The following is a 19,323-nucleotide window of genomic DNA, read 5'->3' on the forward strand; positions in this document are numbered from 1 at the left end:
GGAAACATTTGGGGATTTGGATTGGTTGGTTTGTAAATCAAGGGCATGATCTCAGGAGAGTTGTTTGGGGCACCTGGGTGGATCAGGCAGTTAAGCTTCTGGCTCTTCTAGGGCTGGGAGTGCTCCTGTGGAGTGAACAACCCAGGATGCTGCAGTTTTTAGCAGCAAAGACAAAAACAGAGTCAGTGCGACCTGGAGGGCTTTCTGGAGAACAGACTGCAATCTCTCTGTTCTGAGAGGTTTGAATATGGTCACTTCTGCTCTGACTGTTGGAAGGGACGTAGACACCCACCAGGGAAAGCCGCCAGAGAACAAAAGCTTTACTGAGCCCATCCCAACCCTCCACAGGGGGCAAGGCAATTCTGCCCAAACAGGGTTGCCTGAGTAACAGCACAGCAGGCCCCTTCCCCCCAGAAGACAAGCTGAAAGAACAAGAGGCCAACAATCCTAAGGTCCCTATAAAACAGGTGCATCTTGTTTGGATTGTAGTCAATAGTCTGGACTCTGTACATTCCTTCAACCACTTCTCACCAGAATGACTAGGAGGAGGAACCCCCAGGACAAGAAAAAATTCAGAGACTGTGACCTCTGCCACAGAACTAATGGATTTGGATATAAGCAAGATGTCAGAAATAGAGTTCAGGGTAACAGTTATGCAGACAATAGCTAGGCTGGAGAAAACCATTAATGGAAGCATAGATTCTCCAAGGGCAGAAGTGAGAGCTGATCTGGCAGAACTTAAAAATGCTATCAATGAGATCCAATCTAATCTAGATACTCTAACAGCTAGAGTAAATGAGGCAGAAGAATGAATTAATGATCTATAAGACAAACTGATAGAAAAGAAGGATCAGGAGGCCTGGAACAAACAGCTTAGAATCCATGAAAACAGAATTAGAGAAATAAATGATGCCATGAAACATTCCAATGTCAGAATTATTGGGATCCCTGAGGGGGTGGAGAGAGAGGACTGGAAGATACAGCTGAGAAAATCCTAGCTGAGAATTTCCCTAATCTGGAGAATGAGACAAATGTTTGTGTCCTAGAGGCAGAGAGAACACCCCCCAAGATCAAAGAGGGCAGACCAATGTGCGCCCTCCCCCGCCCCCAGAATGTGATAGTGAAACTTGCATATCTTAAAACCAGATAAAACATCTTAAGGGGGCGCATCTCAGTGGGTTGGACCTCTGCCTTCGGCTCAGGTTGTGATCTCAGAGTTCTGGGATCGAGCCCCACGTCACACTCTCTGCTTGGCGGGGAGCCTGCTTCCTCCTCTCTCTCTGCCTGCCTCTCTGCCTACTTGTGATCTGTCTGTCAAATAAATAAAAATCTTAATTTTTTTAAAAAAAGATTTTATTTATTTATTTGACAGAGAGAGATCACAAGCAGGCAGAGAGGCAGGCAGAGAGAGAGAGGAGGAGGCAGGCTCCCTGCTGAGCAGAGAGCCCGATGTGAGGCTCTATCCCAGTACCCTGGGATCATGACCTGAGCTGAAGGCAGAGGCTTTAACCACTGAGCCACCCAGGCACCGCCCCCTCCACCCGCCAAAAAAAAAATCTTAAGGGTAGCTAGGGGTAAGAGATTCCTTACATACAGGAGGAGGAACATCAGAATAACGTCAGACCATCCACAGAAACCTGACAAGCCAAAAGGACTGGCAAGACATATTCAGAGCACTAATGAAAAGAACATGCAGCCAAGAATACTTTATCTGGCAAGGCTGTCATTTAGAATGGATGGAGAGATAATGAGCAAAAGCTTAAAGAATATGTGACCACTAAGCCAGCCCTACAAGAAATATTAAAGGCGGGGTGGTTCTATAAGAGAAGAAAGACCCATAAAAGAGAAATATAGAACAGAAATTTACTGAGACAATCTATAGAAACAGGGACCTCACAGGCAACATGATGACAATAAAGACATATCTTTCAATAATCGCTCAACATGAATGGCCTAAGTTCTCCCATAAAATGGCACAGGGTTGCAGATTGGATAAAGGAAAGGACCCATGCATATGCTGTCTACAAGAGATTCATTTTGAACCTAAAGATACATCCAGACTGAAAGTGAAGGGATGGAGAACCATCTTTCATGCCACTGGACATCAAAAGAAAGCTGGGGGCGGGGCGCCTGGGTGGCTCAGTGGGTTAAGCCGCTGCCTTCGGCTCAGGTCATGATCTCGGGGTCCTGGGATCGAGTCCCGCATCGGGCTCTCTGCTCAGCGGGGAGCCTGCTTCTCTCTCTCTCTCTGCCTGCCTCTCTGTCTACTTGCGATTTCTCTCTGTCAAATAAATAAATAAAATCTTAAAAAAAAAAAAAGAAAGCTGGGATAGCAATTCTCATTTCAGACAAATTAGATTTTAAGATTTTATTTATCTCTGTAGTCAGAGATACAGAAGGACACTACATCATTCTTAAAGGGTCTATCCAACAAGAAGATCTAACAATTGTAAATATCTATGCCCCTAACATGGGAGCAGCCAATTACATAAGCCAACTGTTAATCAAAATAGACATATTGATAATAATACATTAATTGCAGTGGATCTTAACACTCTACTCTCAGCAATAGACAGATCATCTAAGCAGAAAAATCAACAAAGAAACAAGAGCGTTGAATGACACACTGGACCAGATGGACCTCACAGATATATACAGACCTTTTCACCCTAAAACAACAGAATACACATTCTTCTTGAGTGCACATGGAACTTTCATCAGAATAGACAACATACTGGGTCACAACTCAGGTCTCAACTGATACCAAAAGACTGAGATAATTCCCTGCATACTCTCAGACCACAATGCTTTGAAACTGGAACTCAATTCCAAGAAAAAGTTTAGAAGAAATTAAAACACTTGGAAGCTAAAGCCCATCCTGCTCAAGAATGTTTGGGTCAACTGGGAAATCAAAGAAGAACTTAAACAATTCATGGAAACCAGTGAGAACAAAAACACATTGGTCCAAAACCTATGGGATACGGGAAAGATGGTCCTAAGGGGGAAATACACAGGCATCCAAGCCTCACTCAAAAACACCAGAAAACCCCCAAATATACAAACTCTCTTTACACCTTAAAGAAATGGAGAATCAACAACAAATTAAGCCTACCCAAACACAAGAAGGGAAATAATTAAGATTAGGGCAGAGATCAATGAAACAGAAACCAGAAAAGAGAAAGGGCCTAAATTAATAAAATTATAAATGAAAGGGGAGAGATCACGATTAATAGCAGGGAAATAGAAACAATCATCAGAAATTATTATCAGGGGCGCCAGGGTGGCTCAGTGGTTTAAGCCGCTGCCTTCGGCTCGGGTCATGATCTCAGGGTCCTGGGATTGAGTCCCACATCGGGCTCTCTGCTCAGTGGGGAGCCTGCTTCCTCCTCTCTCTCTCTGCCTACTTGTGATCTCTCTCTCTGTCAAATAAATAAAATCTTTAAAAAAAATAAAGTTAAAAAAAAAAGAAATTATCAATAGCTATATGCCAAGAAGTTAAGCAACCTAAAAGAAATGGATGCATTCCTGGAAGCCTATAAATTTCCAAGACTGAAACAGGAAGAAATTGACAACCTGAACGGGCCAATAACTAGAAACGAAATTGAAGCAGTGATCAAAAACCTCCCAAAAAAGCAAGAGTCCAGGACCTAATGGATTCCCTGGGGGAATTCTACCAAACATTCAAAGAAGAAATAATACCTATTCTCTTGAAGCTGTTTCAAAAAATAGAAACAGAAGGAAAACTTTCAGACTTTTTCTATGAGGCCAGCATCAACTTGTTCCCCAAACCAGGCAAAGACTCCATCAAAAAGGAGAATTTCAGACTAATATCCTATATGGATTGCCAAGATTCTCAACAAGATACTAGCTAATAAAACCCAACAGGACATTAAGATGATTATCCACCATGGCCAGGTGGGATTTAACCCGGAGATGCAAGGGCGGTTCAACATTCACAAATCAATGTGATAGAACAAATTAATAAGAAAAAAGAGAACCACATGGTCCTCTCAATTGATGCAGAAAAAACATTTGACAAAATATGGCATCCTTTCCTGATTAAAAGTATAGGGTATAGAGGGAACATTCAGAGTATAGGGATAGAGAGAACATTCCTCAACTTCATAAAATCCATCTATGAAAAACCCACAGTGAATATCATTCTCAATGGGGAAAAGCTGAGAGCTTTTCCCTGAAGATCAGGAACACAACAAGGATGCCCACTCTCACCACTACTGTTCAACATATTACTAGAAGTCCCAGCAACAGCCTGCTTCTCTCTCTGCCTCTGCCTGCTTGTGCGTTTGTGCTTGCTCTCTCTATCTGACAAATAAATTAAAAAAAAATCTTTAAAAAAATACATTAAAATGACCAATATGGGACAAATGACGTCCTGTACCTCAGTTTTGTTAAATAACAAAAATTCAACTAAGTATCAAATTGGCCTTATTCAATAATTCAGTGATTGGGAAGTATCCCATCTAGCAATAGAAAGGAACTACTATGAGTTATAGAAAAGGAAAGGTTTTTAAAAACAAAGGGAGTGGAAAATAGTTATCAGCAAAGAATGCACTGTTTCAGGTAAGACCAACTTCTAAGAGGAATTGAAGGGGTCGAAGAGCAGATTGTCACCAGTGCGACAGGTAATTCCACATGGACTAATTAAAGGTTACATTCCTGGGGGCTGAAACTGTTAGGTCAGGTTAGGTAGTAAGTCTTGGTTTGCTGACATGGGTTTTAGCATAAAAACTCCATTTTGGGCCAGATGTCTCCTTTTTGACAGGTTATAATGCACTAGGAAGAACAGAGCAACTCCTGTTCTATTTCTGCCAAATGGCATGATCAGAATCTAATCATAAGGAAATTGCAGAAATGCAAAGTCAGCAATATTGTACAGAATAACTGGCCTTTTCTGTTCAAAAATGTCAAGATCAGAAAACACAAAGCTTGAGGAATTATTTCAGATGAAAGGAGACTAAAGAAACAGGACAATTGGGGGTCCCTGGGTGGCTCAGGGGGTTAAGCCTCTACCTTCGGCTCATGTCATGATTTCAGGGTCCTGGGATTGAACCCCGCATCAGGCTCTCTGCTCTCTCTGCCTGCTTCTCTCCTACTTGTGATCTCTCTCTCTGTCAAATAAATAAATATCATCTTTTTAAGAAAAGAGAGGCAGGACAATTAAATATAATGGATGATCCTGGACCAGAAAAAAATTTCTATGAAAGCTTTATTGGAAAAATTGTGAAATAATAATAAGGTTTATAGATCAAACAAAAGTATTATATCAGTGTAATTTTCCAATTTTGATCATTATCTTGTGATTATGAAAGAGAATGTATATATTGAAACATCTAGAGGTAAAGGAGCCTCTGTGTGCAACTGGCTTTTCTGAATGACAACTTTTCAGAAAAAAAAGTAATCATAAAACAAATGCAATAAATGTTAGCAACTGCAGAATCTACATGAAAGGTGAAAATTGTAGCATTCTTGCAACTTTCCTGTAAGGGAGAAATTATTTTAAAATAAAAAAAGTTTTTTTTTTAACGATTTTATTTATTTATTTGACAGAGATCACAAGTAAGCAGAGAAGCAGGCAGAGAGAGAGGAAGGGAAGCAGGCTCCCACCAAGCAGAGAGCCTGAGGTGGGACTTGATCCCAGAACCCTGGGATCATGACCTGAGCCGAAGACGGAGGCTTTAACTCACTGAGCCACCCAGGTGCCCAAAAAGTTTTTTTTTAACAAAGAAAATGTTTGCATTCTGCCTCCTCCTTTACTCTGTGGTGTTGTGCAAGCTACTTCACCTCTCTGTGCCTCTGTGTCTGTCACATGAGAATCAAAACCAATTATGAGGAATAATTAATACATATTAAATTCTTTTTTTTAAAGATTTTATTTATTTATTTGACAGAGAGAGATCACAAGCAGGCAGAGAGGCAGGCAGAGAGAGAGGAGGAAGCAGGCTCCCCGCTGAGCAGAGAGCCCAATACGGGGATACGGGGCTCCATCCCAGAACCCTGAGATCATGACATGAGCCGAAGGTAGAGGCTTAACCCAATGAGCCACCCAGGCACCCCAATACATATTGAATTCTTAAAACTAGCCTGACAAATAGAGCGAAAGTTTAGCTTTTTACAAGTCTTACTTGAAAATGTGTCTTTTTTTCACCAAGAAAATTTCTTTCCTTGTCATTTTTTTCCTTCAAAATTCCCTCTTCTTCATTATTATTGGTGTCTCCTTCTAGAATTTCTATTAGACAGACATCAGAATTTCTGGAGCTGCCTTTTACATGTCATTTTTCTCTCAAGTTTTCCATTTTTATTCTTTTGTAGAGTTCTGGGAGCAACTCTGAGTTTGTTTTTTATTTTTTTTTAAAGATTTTATTTATTTATTTGACAGACAGAGATCACAAGTAGGCACAGAGGCAGGCAGAGGGAGAGAGAGGAAGAGAAGCAGGCCTCCTGCTGAGCAGAGAGCCCGATGTGGGGCTCAATCCCAGAACCCTGGGATCATGACCCAAGCCGAAGGCAGAGGCTTTAACCCACTGAGCCATCCAGGCACCCCTGAACTTGACTTTTTAAAAAAATATTTTATTTATTTGAGAGAGAAAGAGCACAAGAGAGCACAAGTAGGGGCAGAGGGAGAAGCCGACTCCCTGCTGAGCAGAGAGCCCGACTCATGTTGGCTTGATCCCAGGACTGTAGGATCACAACCTGAGCCAAAGGCAGATGCTTAACTGACTAAGCCAACCAGATGCCCTAGCTTGAATTTTCTATTGTTTGTGCCACTGTCTCCATTTCCTTAGGAAAGAAAAAGAAGACATAAAACCAGATTAAGGTTTTAGAATAAAAAAAGCCCAGTCTGCTCTCTTGAAGATTAATCTGATTTTATGCATACATTTTCTTTTTTAATATTTCAGGGATTGGGGAACTGAGGCGGGGTGGGAGATTTAGAGGCTTAATTGGGTGGGCTTTGTTCCAAATTCCTGAGGTCTAGACACTTTCTGCCATTAGGATCCTTGAAATACTCTGGTGTCATTATAATAAATTCAATTTTTCACTTGTTCTTAATTAAAATTAAGATTTACAATTAAAGATTTAAAATTAAGGGGTGCCTGGGTGGCTCAGTGGGTTAAAGCCTCTGCCTTCGGCTCGGGTCATGATCCCAAGGGGTCCTGGGATCGAGCCCTGCATCAGGCTTTCTGCTCAGCAGGGAGCCTGCTTCTCCTCTTCTGCCTGCCTCTCTGCCTACTTGTGATCTCTGTCTGACAAATGAATAAGTAAATAAATCTTTAAAAAAAAAAAAACTGTTTGGGAATGCTTAGGTGACTGGAATTTATGGGGCAGGATCAAGAAAATAGTTCTCTGCAAAGAAAGAGTCCCAGAACTATGCATAGGCATCTTCTTAAAATCTTAATACTAAGCTGTGCACGTACAGGGAGACTCTATATAACCTAGCAGAGAACAACTGCTGGAGAGCTGTGAGCTGAACAGTGATTCTAGAAGTTACACAGTGCTGGGAAACAGGAAATTCAAAACACGCAGAGTGGATAAACACTTCTGAACACCCTCATAGTTGGCTGATACCCTAGAAAGTCAACATTTTAAGTGTAGGGCTATGTTAGACCTAAAGCAAAGGCTACTCTGAAGCTACCAGAAGAAAGCTTCAAAGCAGTCCTTGAAAGGATCAAACTGATTTGCCAGAAAATTAACCAGCCACTATAAAGAAAATCAATATTCTTTAAAGTAAGATAACAAATTCCAAGCTCTCAACAACATAGTATCTATGATGTATAATATACAATAAAAAATGGCTAGGCATTCAAAAAAGCTGGCAAATGTGATCCATAAGCAGGAAAAAAGCAACCAGTAGAAATAGAACTTGAGATTACCCAGATATTAGAATTAGAAGGCAGTATAAATATGTTTATTAACTTAATGGAAAATATAGTCATACTGAATAAATGGACAATGACGAGAGACAAACTCTCTAGGGGCCTGATACACAAAGGAAGCCATTTTAGATTTCTTTCTAAGTCAGCATGACTTATATAAACTTTGTTCAAACCAAAAGCCTGATTTATGGTCTGTCATGCTTGCATTATACATCTGCTTTGTGAATGAGTAACTAAAGGAAAACCATCTTCTCCTTGAGATACTTATTGATAAATGTTCCTAGTCCCTGCATTTCTTGACCTTAAAATTTATAATTCTTGCGTATATGGTAATTATAATTTTGTGAGCTTTTACAAGATGTAAAAAACTATATAACCCTGTAAAAACTGTTCATTCTCTGGAGCACTTTCTTTGCTGTGAAGAGCATGAAAAAACATTTCCTGGGCAGCTGTCCTAACCTGGGGTCAAATAAAACTCTCTTTCTTAGAGATTCTAAAAGGTTTGTTCATTTTGCATCAACAATAGGAATTCCAGCAGAAAAACGGAATGTATAAAATAGAACTAAAAATGGAAGTTTTATGGGGCGCCTGAGTGGCTCAGTCAGTTAAGTACCTGGCTCTTGGTTTCAACTCAGGTCATGATTTCAGGGTCCTGGGATAGAGCCTGTATGGGCTCTCCACTCAGTGGGAGACTGCTTATCCCTCTTCCTCTGCCCTGCCTCCCACTTATACTCTCTCTCTCAAATAAATAAATGAATCTTCAAAAAAGAAAATGCAAGTTTTATAGCAGAATAAACTGAAATGAAAATTTCACTGAATGAGCATAAGAATAGATGGGAGGCATCAGAAGAAATAGCTGGTAATCACCAAGATAGATCAATAATGATCCAATCTGAAGTACTTTAAAAAGGAAAAAGACTGAAAAAAACAAGCAAAGGCACTTATGAAACAAGACTTATAACTTAAGTTCTAGAATGAGAAGATTAAATTATTATAAGACTTATAACTTAAGTTCTAGAATGAGAGGATTAAATTAAATTTGATCATAATTAAATTATGACCCAAACTACCAAAATTCAACAAACAGAAATATTATAATCAGATAGAGAAAAACAATACATAAAATATCGGAGACCAAAAGTATGAATAACGCTTAGTTAGAAACAACAGTAGCCAAAAGACAACAGAATAACATCTTCAAAGAATTAAAGAAAAATATGTCAATTCAGAATTCTGTTTCCAGAGAAAATATGCTTTTAAAATGAAGACAAGACAAACCATAAGAGACTCTTAATCTCACGAAACAAACTGAGGGTTGCTGGGGGCTGGGGATAGGGTGACTGGGTGATGGACATTGGGGAGGGTGTGTGCTATGATGAGTGCTGTGAAATGTGTAAGCTTGATGATTCACAGACCTGTACCCCTCGGGCAAATAATACAGTATATGTCAATAAAAAATTAAAACAAAGAAGAAATAAAGATATTTTCAGATAAATTAAAATTTAGATTATAACTAGCAGAACTGCAGTTTAGAAAATAGTAAAGGAAATTCTTCAGGTTGAAGAGAATTGTCTTTAGATGAAAATATAGGAAGGAAGGACAGACATCAGATATAGTCAATATGTGGGTAAATATAAAACATGTTTTCTTCTTTAAATGTTATTAAATTTAATAAATGTTATTTATAAAATTATAAAATATATGACTATTTAAAGCAAAATAGTGCAACACTGTATAGTGGGGTTTATAGTGTATGTAGCTGAAAAAAAGTATGACAACTGTAGGACAAAGAATAAGAAGTGTAGGGGCGCCTGGGCGGCTCAGTGACTTAAGCCTCTGCCTTCAGCTCAGGTCATGATCTCAGGGTCCTGGGATGGAGCCCTGCATTGGGTTCTCCACTCAGCGGGGAGGCTGCTTCCCCCTCTCTCTCCACCTGCCTCTCTGTCTACTTGTGATCTCTCTATCTCTCTGTCAAATAAATAAAATCTTTTTTAAAAAAAGGAATAAGAAGCGCAAATGAAATGATACTGTTTACAAGGTTCTTATACTTTACACAGAATGGTACAATATTAATTCTAAGTAAACTATATTTAATAAGGGTGCATATTTTAAGCCCTACAGCAACCTCTAACAAGATGCATGAAGGTATAGTAAAGAGCCAACAGAAAAATTCAAATATACCAGAAAAAATTCATCAGTTCTCCAAAAAAGAGAGGAAAGGATAGTTAATAAAAATGTGGCAAATATAAATCAACCAAATAGTAAATATAAATCCAATCAAATTAATAATTACATATATATAAATGGATAAGTATTTCAATGAAAAACCAGATACTATCATACTGGATAAAAAATGTGAAACTCAAATCACATGGTATCTACCAGAAACATATTTTAAATATAAAATCACAGGTAGATGCAAGGAAAAAAAATGGAAAAAGATATACTAGCCAAGCAGTAAGCATAGGAAAACTAAAGTGACTATGCTAATACTAGACAAAATAGACATTAAGATGAGACATAAAGAAATGTTTCATAATAGAAGGATCAATTCATTAGGAAGACACACAATCATAAATGTGAATATACTATATAATAGAGTTTCAAAATACATGAAGCAAAAACTAAACCAACTCAAGGGAGAAATTGACAAATCTAAAATTGAAGTTTTCATGTATCTCCTACTTCAGATATATTCTTCTATTTGCAAAATGAGAATAAGATTGGCCTTGACATTTTCAAATAATTTCCAATTTTTATATTCTTTTTTTAAGTTTTATATTCTTGAGAGAAGAACAAATTCTTCCATCTATTAACTACTGTATCAAAATATTTGAGATGGGTAGGACGCTGCAGTGGTAGATAAATCCTGGTGGGCTTATATCTCATTCCTTTCCTGAATGAACCCAGAACATAACGAATTCAATGATTACTCACCTGAGAAAGACTTCTGAAGATACTCTTCCTAATGTTCACTTTTCAATCCTCTTCATCAGAAAGACAAAAACATTATAAATGTATGCACTTTGTAACAGAGCTTGAAAATACCTGAAACAAAACCTGATGGAACTAAAGGGAAAACAGAAATAAACACACTTCTCTCATAACTCTAATTACTACATTTTTAAAAATCAGTAAGAATAAAGGACATCTGAATGACAACTCATTAGTCCCCCCTTACTCACAGAGGGCATTTTTCAAGACCCAAAGGGGATACCTGGAAGGGTAGATAGTACTGAACCCCATATATACTGGGTTTTTTTTCTATACATACGTACCTATAATAAAGTTTAATTTATAAATTAGGGACAGTAAGAGGTTAACAGAAATAATAATGAAATATAACAATTATAACTATGTTGTATGTTGCAAAGCTTTTGCAATATAACAAAAGTTATGTGAATGTGTTCTCTTTCCCAAAATATCTTATTTGCCTTACTCACTTTGTGATGTGAGATGATAAAATGCCTAATAATGCGAGAAAGTGAGGTGAGTGATGCGCACATTGTGACACAGCATTAAGCTACTGTCGATCTTCTCACCAAACGAGGAGTGTCTGCTTGGGGATGGCAGTTGAGGGCTGGGAACTAAAAACTGAGGAAAGAGAAATGGCCGATGGGGGGGGGCAACTTTATCGATCACCTTAACCCAACAGAATTTATAGAACAATTTGTTCACAACTGCCAAGAAGGAGGAAAAAACCGAGAAGAGGAAGGAAGGGAAGGAGAGAGCTCGAGCAAGCACGAGCTATCTTACTGTGTCGTCCGCTCTCCGTTCTGATACGGTTTGGGGATATTTTTTATTCAGAGCTTGACATATATCCACATCCTACTTGGGCATATATACTGAGCACCTGCTGTGCGCCTAGTAGGTACGTTATGTGTTTGCTGGTGTTAAGACTCAGCTAAGACATACCAGTGTTTCTGCCACAAGCACGACAAGCTCCGAGAACGCGCTTCCTGGTCGCGGGAATCCGTGAAGCACGTCCCCTGGTAGCCCACCCTCAACCCCCAAGGGTTTCCCAGCGATCACCTCAGCAACGGCGAGAGTACCCGCGCTTGCGCACTCCGCGCAGCAATTTGGGGCGGGGGCGGGACCTCCCTACCGAAGACTACATTTCCCACAGGCCTCTGCTCCTTGCTGCCTTCCGGCTTTCTAGCTGGTGTCGGCTTGGAGAGGTGAGTTGGTCGCGTGCATTGAGGAAATGGGCGCGGGGGCGACGCGGGGGCGGCGCGGGCCTCTGTGTGAACCGGGTTGTACTGACTTGTGGAATTTGTGACGCTGACTGGGCATCGGGTACCCTGAGGCGTCCTTTCCCTTTCCGCTTAAGGGCTGTACATATCCCTCGGCCCAGAATGGCTCCGTGTTAGATGTATGAACCCCAGAGTAAAGGCCCCCAACAAAAAGACGCAGTCTTGAGAATTGCAGCTCTGAGAACCACAGCTTAATCAGAGCTCCCTCGTAAGGAAACTACCATGACTTCGGAGACAGATTCCAGACTTGGCCTTTGTACTCGGCCTTTCTCTGATACCGAGAAGGCTGAGCTTAACCCCGGACTCCTTAGTTCCATCGGGTTTTGTGCGTGGTGGCTGGTGGGAGCAAGTGTGATAGCGGGGGTGTGTTTTGAGTTAGCCAAGGCGGGCTGAGTTCCAAGAAAGGCTTAATGCCTCAGGATTCCCGTGTCTTTTCCCCAATCCTGCCAGTCTTCAGGAAGGAGCGAGAAAAGAGAAGATAACCATTTGTATGTCTATATCCTTTGTTCGTGAAATGTAACTTTTTTTTTTTTTCTGGCATGGAAACCTTTGCATCTCCTGGGAAAGAATGAAAAATGCGTGCGGACTGAAAAGAGAAAAAACAGCCCTTGCATTAATCCAGCTGGGAGAGAAGAGACAGAAAAGAGAATAATAGAAAGTTATTATTCATGCAGCAGTTGTAAAATGCTATAGCAAATCCCTTTTTGAGAGATTACAGCTGTTTTACCAATGATGCTCCAGACTTGCTTTGCCATTTTTTATTTTATTGCTGGAGATACCCAGTTGCTAAACTGCTTTCCCTTCACGATAATACTTAATCTCCAATTAATCTCTGTCTTTCCTAGTCTCACCACAGAAAACCGCAACCATTCCGGAATTGTTCCCTACTTCTCATACATCCTTCAAAATCCTTCCGTAGGAATTCAGCCCTTTACAAGAGAGCTTTTCTTCTCCTCCTCCATTGCGTTCCAACCCTTCCTGTGGAATTTCCTCCTTCTCTTAAGTCAATAAATCTGATTTTGTTGGACTGTACAACCTTGTTCCAGGTGGTCTTTTGCTGGTTAGGTTTTAACGCTGGAAACATCCTATCCATAGACCGTGGTGCTTTGCTCTTCTTTCCCAGTGAATGATAGGGGCCATCTGGTTACCTCCTGCCTCCTCTCCAATGGGTATTCCCATGAGCCTTTGGCAGTCATTTAATTCCTTCTGTGAGCTGTTTCTTTCAAATTGTCTAAATGGCTAGCAAGTAAACCTCCTGAAGGGAGGCCAACCGCAGGGCTTTATTTTAGGCTTCGATTTGTTGAGAGGATCACAGTTTAGTTGGAATCATATGCTAGATGTCTTTGATCTTTACCACTGTCCTGAATTCAAAAGCAGGCAAAGGTAGGAGATAGTTCGATTGGTGACAGGGTTTTCTGCTTTTGAGGCTTTTAAGAAGTTGTAATGTGACAGGGTTTTTAATGGAGAGGTCTGTGTTAACGAGGGAAAGGAATGGAAGATGTTAGTCGGAATTTGAGAAATGGTTTGAAGTTTTTGACAGCATGAGTGGTCTTATATTTATGTGGTCTTAGGGGAGGCGGTTGAGTTGTGAAGCTAAATTACAAGCTTAAAACTGCCACATAGAGCTAGGTGGAATTGGGGTAATTTATTTCATCTCTTTGTGCCACAGTTTCTTCATCTGTGAAAGGATAATGATAGAAACTGCCATATAGGATTGCTATAAAAAGATGAATTAATTATATATAAAGTCCTCAGAGAGTGCTTGACAAATAAGTACTCAGTAGATTTAATTGTTACTATTATGTTGTAATTCCATCTTTTTTCTCATCACCCAGATCCAAAAATTGTATTTTCCCACTTTGGCTTCATCCATCCTTGAACCCCCTTTTGTAAATTGTTGTTAATCATGAGGAGTTGCTTATCAATGTGAAGTTTGAAATTTATTAGCTAGCATAAGAGCAGGGCTGAGAAGCTCAAGTTTTTTATGGAAAATGTATGTACTATTCTTCATTTTCAGTGATATAACTGACTTTTATTTACTGTTTATTTGCTATTTTAAGTGCATTATTTTATGTGAGGTCTTATTTAATCCTCATAACAGCCTTTTGAGTTAGAATCTATAATTATCACCCATTTTTTAATGGGAGGTGACTAAGGCTGGAAAGTTAAGTGACATGTCCAGAATCATAGTTAATAACTGGCAGAGCTAAGATTTGTATCCTGAAAGTGGTACACAAAAGCCTGTATCCGTAATTAATTATAACAGTATGCCAAGTCATATCATTATGAATACTTTAAAAAAAATTCCTCCTGACTTACTCAGTAACCTATTATGATGGAAGGAAGAGATATTAATCTGATGATAGCAAGTACTATCAAGTTATGTCCTTATTATACTGAAGGGTCTGGAGGTAATGGATTTAATACAGTAAGATTTATGTCTCATAGGTTTTCTGTGTGGTTGTGTTTTTTTTTTTTTTTTAAAGATTTTATTTATTTATTTGAGAGAGAGACAGTGAGAGAGAGCATGAGCGAGGAGAAGGTCAGAGAGCGAAGCAGACTCCCCATGGAGCTGGGAGCCTGATGTGGGACTCGATCCCGGGACTCCGGGATCATGACCTGAGCCGAAGGCAGTCGTCCAACCAACTGAGCCACCCAGGCGTCCCATGTGGTTGTGTTTTTAAAAAATTTTATTTTAATTCCAGTATCATTAACAATGTCTCACAGTTTTTATTTGAATGATATTTTATGCAAAGTGAGATTAGTAAAACAAAGAGATCCAACAGATCCAACTGGAAGCTTCATAGGCATCTTAGCCTAAAGCATCGGCCCAGAAATAAAATAAATTTATTTCTCAGTAAAATGTGAAAGGAAGCAGCCATGAGACTGCTGTTGTTACTTAAAAGGCATCAGTCAAGGATTTTTTTATCATTCATTTCTAGATAGAACTCCAGCTTGGTTCATGAATTAGAAGGTGAAGTAAATAAAAAAGAAAAAGAAAAGTCCCTCAAGGCCCATGGGGAGCTCAGTCAGTTAAGTGTCTGCCCTAGGCTCAGGTCCCAGGGTGGTGGGATTGAGCCCTGAGTCAAGGTTCTCCACTCAGCAGGGAGCCTGCTTCTCCCTCTCCCTCTGCCTGCTGCTCCCCCTGCTTATGCTTTTGCTCTATGTTAAATAAATATATACAATCTTTTTTTTTTTTTTTGAAGATTTTATTTATTTATTTGACAGACAGAGATCACAAGTAGGCGGGGAGAGGGGGGTGTGCGGGGGAGCAGGCTCCCTGCTGAGCAGAGAGCCTGATGTGGGGCTCAATCCCAGGACCCTGGGATCATGACCTGAGCCGAAGGCAGAGGCTTTAACCCACTGAGCCACCCAGGTGCCCCCAAAATATAAAATCTTAAAAAAAAAAAGAAAGAAGGAAGAAAGAAAGAAAGGTCACCCAGGAAAAACAACAGCTGTTCTTAGAGTATCCTGGGCTTTTTTCTTAGTTCAACAGAAGACTTAAAACCTTGAAATTGGGGAAATTTTTGCCTTATTTGGAGTATTTGTGTATGTCAGGTTCACACTGTGTTTAATATGGTGGTGAGTGTTGCTGGCTATCCCTGTAAACATTTTAACTAATCCTTCTAGGTGTACATGTGATTTTTTTTTTTCTGTTACAAGAATTTAATGCCACACGTGTTGGGATTTATTTATTTATTTATATTTTTATTTATTTTTTAAGTGGAGCCCAACTAGGGGCTCAAACTTATGACCCTGAGATCAAGACCCGAGCTAAGATCAAGAGTATGACGCTTAACCAACTGAGCCACCCAGGCACCCCATGGGATTTTTTTTTTTTTTAAATACAGTGGCTTTACCCATTTTATCAAAATTAGGGCAATGTCATCACTTTTTTATTTTACCTTATCACTTTTTAATATGTGCCTGGTTTTCAGTGGTATAGATGCAATACTATTTAACCATTTCCTAGATTAGATTCTTTTCAGCCTTTATTCACTGTAAACCATACCTGTCTGCATACCTCTGCAGACATCTTTATATACATGTGCAGATAGTTCCTTTTATCTTAGAAGTGGAGTTCTGGGAACTGGTTCTTAGGGTTTATAGGGTTATAATGTTTAAATGCTGCCTCACATAGTTATAAATTTGGACCAACACTGTGTCCATTTCTTCATGACCTTACTGGTCTGGGACATCATCAGTCTTTTAGACCTCCCAGTCCCGTCACTGTAAAAGTATAATTTTTGTATGTAGTTTATACACATCTCCTTAATTAGTAGTGAGACTTAGAATCTTTTGAAAGATACCTTTTTTTTTCTTTTTTCTTTCTTTTTTTTTAAGTGATTTGCCCTTGTTCAGGTTCCTCTCAGTGAAGCAGAAATCTAGTCTTCAGGGGCGCCTGGGTGGCTCAGTGGGTTAAAGCCTCTGCCTTCGGCTCAGGTCATGATCCCAGGGTCCTGGGATAGAGCCCCGCATCAGGCTCTCTGCTCAGCGGGGAGCCTGCTTCCCCCTCTCTCTCTGCCTGCCTCTCTGCCTACTTGTGATCTCTCTCTCTCTGTCAAATAAATGAAATCTTTTTTAAAAAAGAAAGAAATCTAGTCTTCAGAGACAAAAACCAAAGTTGAAAGATGACTTTATAGTTAGAGAAATGTGAACTCAGAGCAAAGCTTTGCCACTTCATAACTGTGAATTTGGGCAAATGATTTCACCCCTGAGCATTGGTTTCCTGATCCATTGAGAGATGACAAGAAATACATAGCAGAGCAATGCTGAGGGTTACGGGGTGATGTACGTAAAGCACCCATCATGTCAGTTCTCCATGAATGTTTGACTAGCTGTGGTGGTCATGGTATGAGAGGAGAGAGGTGCAAAGGATGTTACGGTACGAGAGGTCCTGATTGGGAAATGGAGTAATGAGTTGTTTGGGGTGGGGAAAGGCCAGTGGCAGCAGCTGCCAGGCTGTCTGTGTGGTTTTCAGGCTTCCTATTTAGGAAGTTCTGGCAGGATCCTGCGGGTTCAAGAGACGGTATATAGGTGGTATGGCCCTTTCTCAGCCCTGAAAAGTTGTACTGGAGGAAGGAGGAGTCCGTCATCAGGACCAGATATATATTGCCAGATGGGGAATCCTTCTCCGAAGTATTCAGGCTTTCGTTCAGCTGGATTTCCTCAAAGCTTGGATTTCTTCAGACATCTTCTAGTTTTTATGAGTGTGGGATCAGGGTAGTGGGTATAGTGGTGGAGAATAGTTAAGAAGTAGGAAGGCAAAAGAAAAAAAACTCATTAACGTAAGTCATTTTGGGGTCTCTGAGTTACATTTGGTTTTATGGTCTCTTTTTTTCTTTCAGATCTGGCTTAGCAGGGCTTTGCAGTTCCCCAACAGAGAAATCTTGAAAAGGACTGACCAGTTCTTGCATTTTGAAACGATGGCCCATGTAAGTTGATGTTCTTTTCTCCTTTTTGAAATGTTGTTGATCTCTAGGTTATGTGTACATACTCATTCCCTTAACTTGAACTCTGCCCAGGAACTTGCTTTAGTAACTCTAAGTCCTATGAGGGTTGGGGACAAATAGCCCAGTGTCCTTTCTAGGTGCCCTTCCCTCTTCTTCACTAATGTGGACCGCCTCCTAGCTCCAAAGTCTTCTGTCAAGAGCCATGAGGGAGCGAAAGTGAAATGCCTTGAGAAAAATGCAGGCATTTTCTGCAGAATGTCCCCTTGCTAACATTTTCCAATAGAACAGCTTTTGATTTTAATATTTAAATTTCAGAGAGAGTATGTTTCTCTGAGCACAGTGATTTTTTTTTTTTTTTAAGATTTTATTTATTTATTTGACAGACAGAGATCACAAGTAGGAAGAGAGGTAGGCAAAGAGAGAGGAAGAGAAGCAGGCTTCCCACTGAGCGGAGAGCCTGATGCAGGGCTCAATCCCAGGACCAAGGAATCATGACCTGAGCTGAAGGCAGAGTCTTTTTATTTATTTATTTGTTTGTTTGTTTGTTTGACAGACAGAGATCACAAGTAGGCAGAGAGGCAGGCAGAGAGAGAGGAGGATGCAGGCTCCCTGCTAAGCAGAGAGCCCGATGTGGGGCTAGATCCCAGGACCCTGGGATCATGACCTGAGCTGAAAGCAGAGGCTTTAACCCACTGAGCCACCCAGGCGCCCCTGAACACAGTGATTTTTAGTCTGGTTTTATATAGGAAATATTTTTGTCTCCAGTACACAATTTGACATCTTTTCAAAGTTTTTGAGCTTTTTATTGACATGTAACACACATAGAGAAAAGTACACAAGTCCTAAGTGTGTAGCTGAATGAATTTTCATGAATTGAGTATATCTGTGCTGTCAGTACTCAGGTCAAGAAAAGAATATTGCGGGGCACCTGGGTGGCTCAGTGGGTTAAAGCCTTTGCCTTCAACTCAGGTCATAATCCCATGGTCCTGGGATCGAGCCCCACATCGGGCTCTCTCCTCCATGGGGAGCCTGCTTCCTCCTCTCTCTTTCTGCCTGCCTCTCTGCCTACTTGTGATCTCTGTCTGTCAAATAAATAAATAAAATCTTTAAAAAAAAAAGAAAAGAAAAGAAAAGAATATTGCTAGTACCTAAGATGCCCCCTTTTCAATCACTCCCTCTCACCTAGCCCAGATATAACCACTATCCTGACTTCTTTTTGTTTGTTTGTTTGTTTGTTTAAGATTTTGTTTATTTGAAAGCACGAGACCTTGTGAGCAGGGGTAGGGAAGGAGGAAGAGGCGGACTCCTTGCTGAGCAAGGAGGTCCAATGCAGGGCTGGAACCCAGTACCCCAGGATCATGACCTGTGCTGAAGGCAGCTGCTTAACAGACTGAGCCACCCAGGCAGCTCCCACTATCCTGACTTCTAACATTATAAATGAATTTTGCCTATTTTTAGAACTTATATATACGTGAAATTGTATAGTTCAATACAACCTTAACAAAAGATTAATTGCAGGAGAGTCTCCTTATATTTCACATATAATTCCTAGACCGTCAGAACCATCTATAGGTGTTTTGAGATGCATGCAAATATCATTAAAGAGGATGTGTGTATCTGGTGCTGTTGGTGAGAATGGGGGTATCAGCTTCATACTGAGTGTGAGTCATAACTGAGTGTTATGTTCTTGCTGAAATGCATTTTCATAGTGCACTTAACGTATAG

At 40.2% G+C, this 19,323-nt stretch overlaps 1 protein-coding gene and 1 long non-coding RNA gene across 8 annotated transcripts in view; one reads left to right on the forward strand and one right to left on the reverse strand.

Moving 5' to 3' along the window:
* The window catches only part of ZFP14 (ZFP14 zinc finger protein), a 97,588-nt gene that overhangs the window by 62,275 nt on the left and 15,990 nt on the right, over positions 1-19,323 (forward strand). For 4 of the 7 annotated variants that reach the window (XM_044256488.1, XM_044256489.1, XM_044256493.1 and 1 more), the window contains exons 1-2: positions 12,031-12,070; positions 17,494-17,580. Coding sequence is in view for 3 of the 7 variants with exons in the window: in XM_044256490.1 (XP_044112425.1) it covers positions 17,572-17,580 (9 nt within the window). In the remaining 4 variants the exon portion in view is untranslated. Of the gene's footprint in view, positions 12,071-17,493; positions 17,581-19,323 lie in introns of those variants that run through there. The other 3 variants (XM_044256490.1, XM_044256491.1, XM_044256495.1) reach the window with 1 other exon arrangement.
* Positions 10,830-11,919, reverse strand: LOC122911622. Its single transcript, XR_006385498.1, has 2 exons — positions 11,808-11,919; positions 10,830-10,879 (listed from the first exon to the last, which is right to left on the reverse strand). It is a non-coding gene; the product is annotated as an uncharacterized LOC122911622 (long non-coding RNA).

The sequence above is a fragment of the Neovison vison genome, chromosome 7, assembly GCF_020171115.1.
Source record: "Neovison vison isolate M4711 chromosome 7, ASM_NN_V1, whole genome shotgun sequence".
In the NCBI taxonomy this organism is placed as follows: Eukaryota; Metazoa; Chordata; class Mammalia; order Carnivora; family Mustelidae; genus Neogale; species Neogale vison.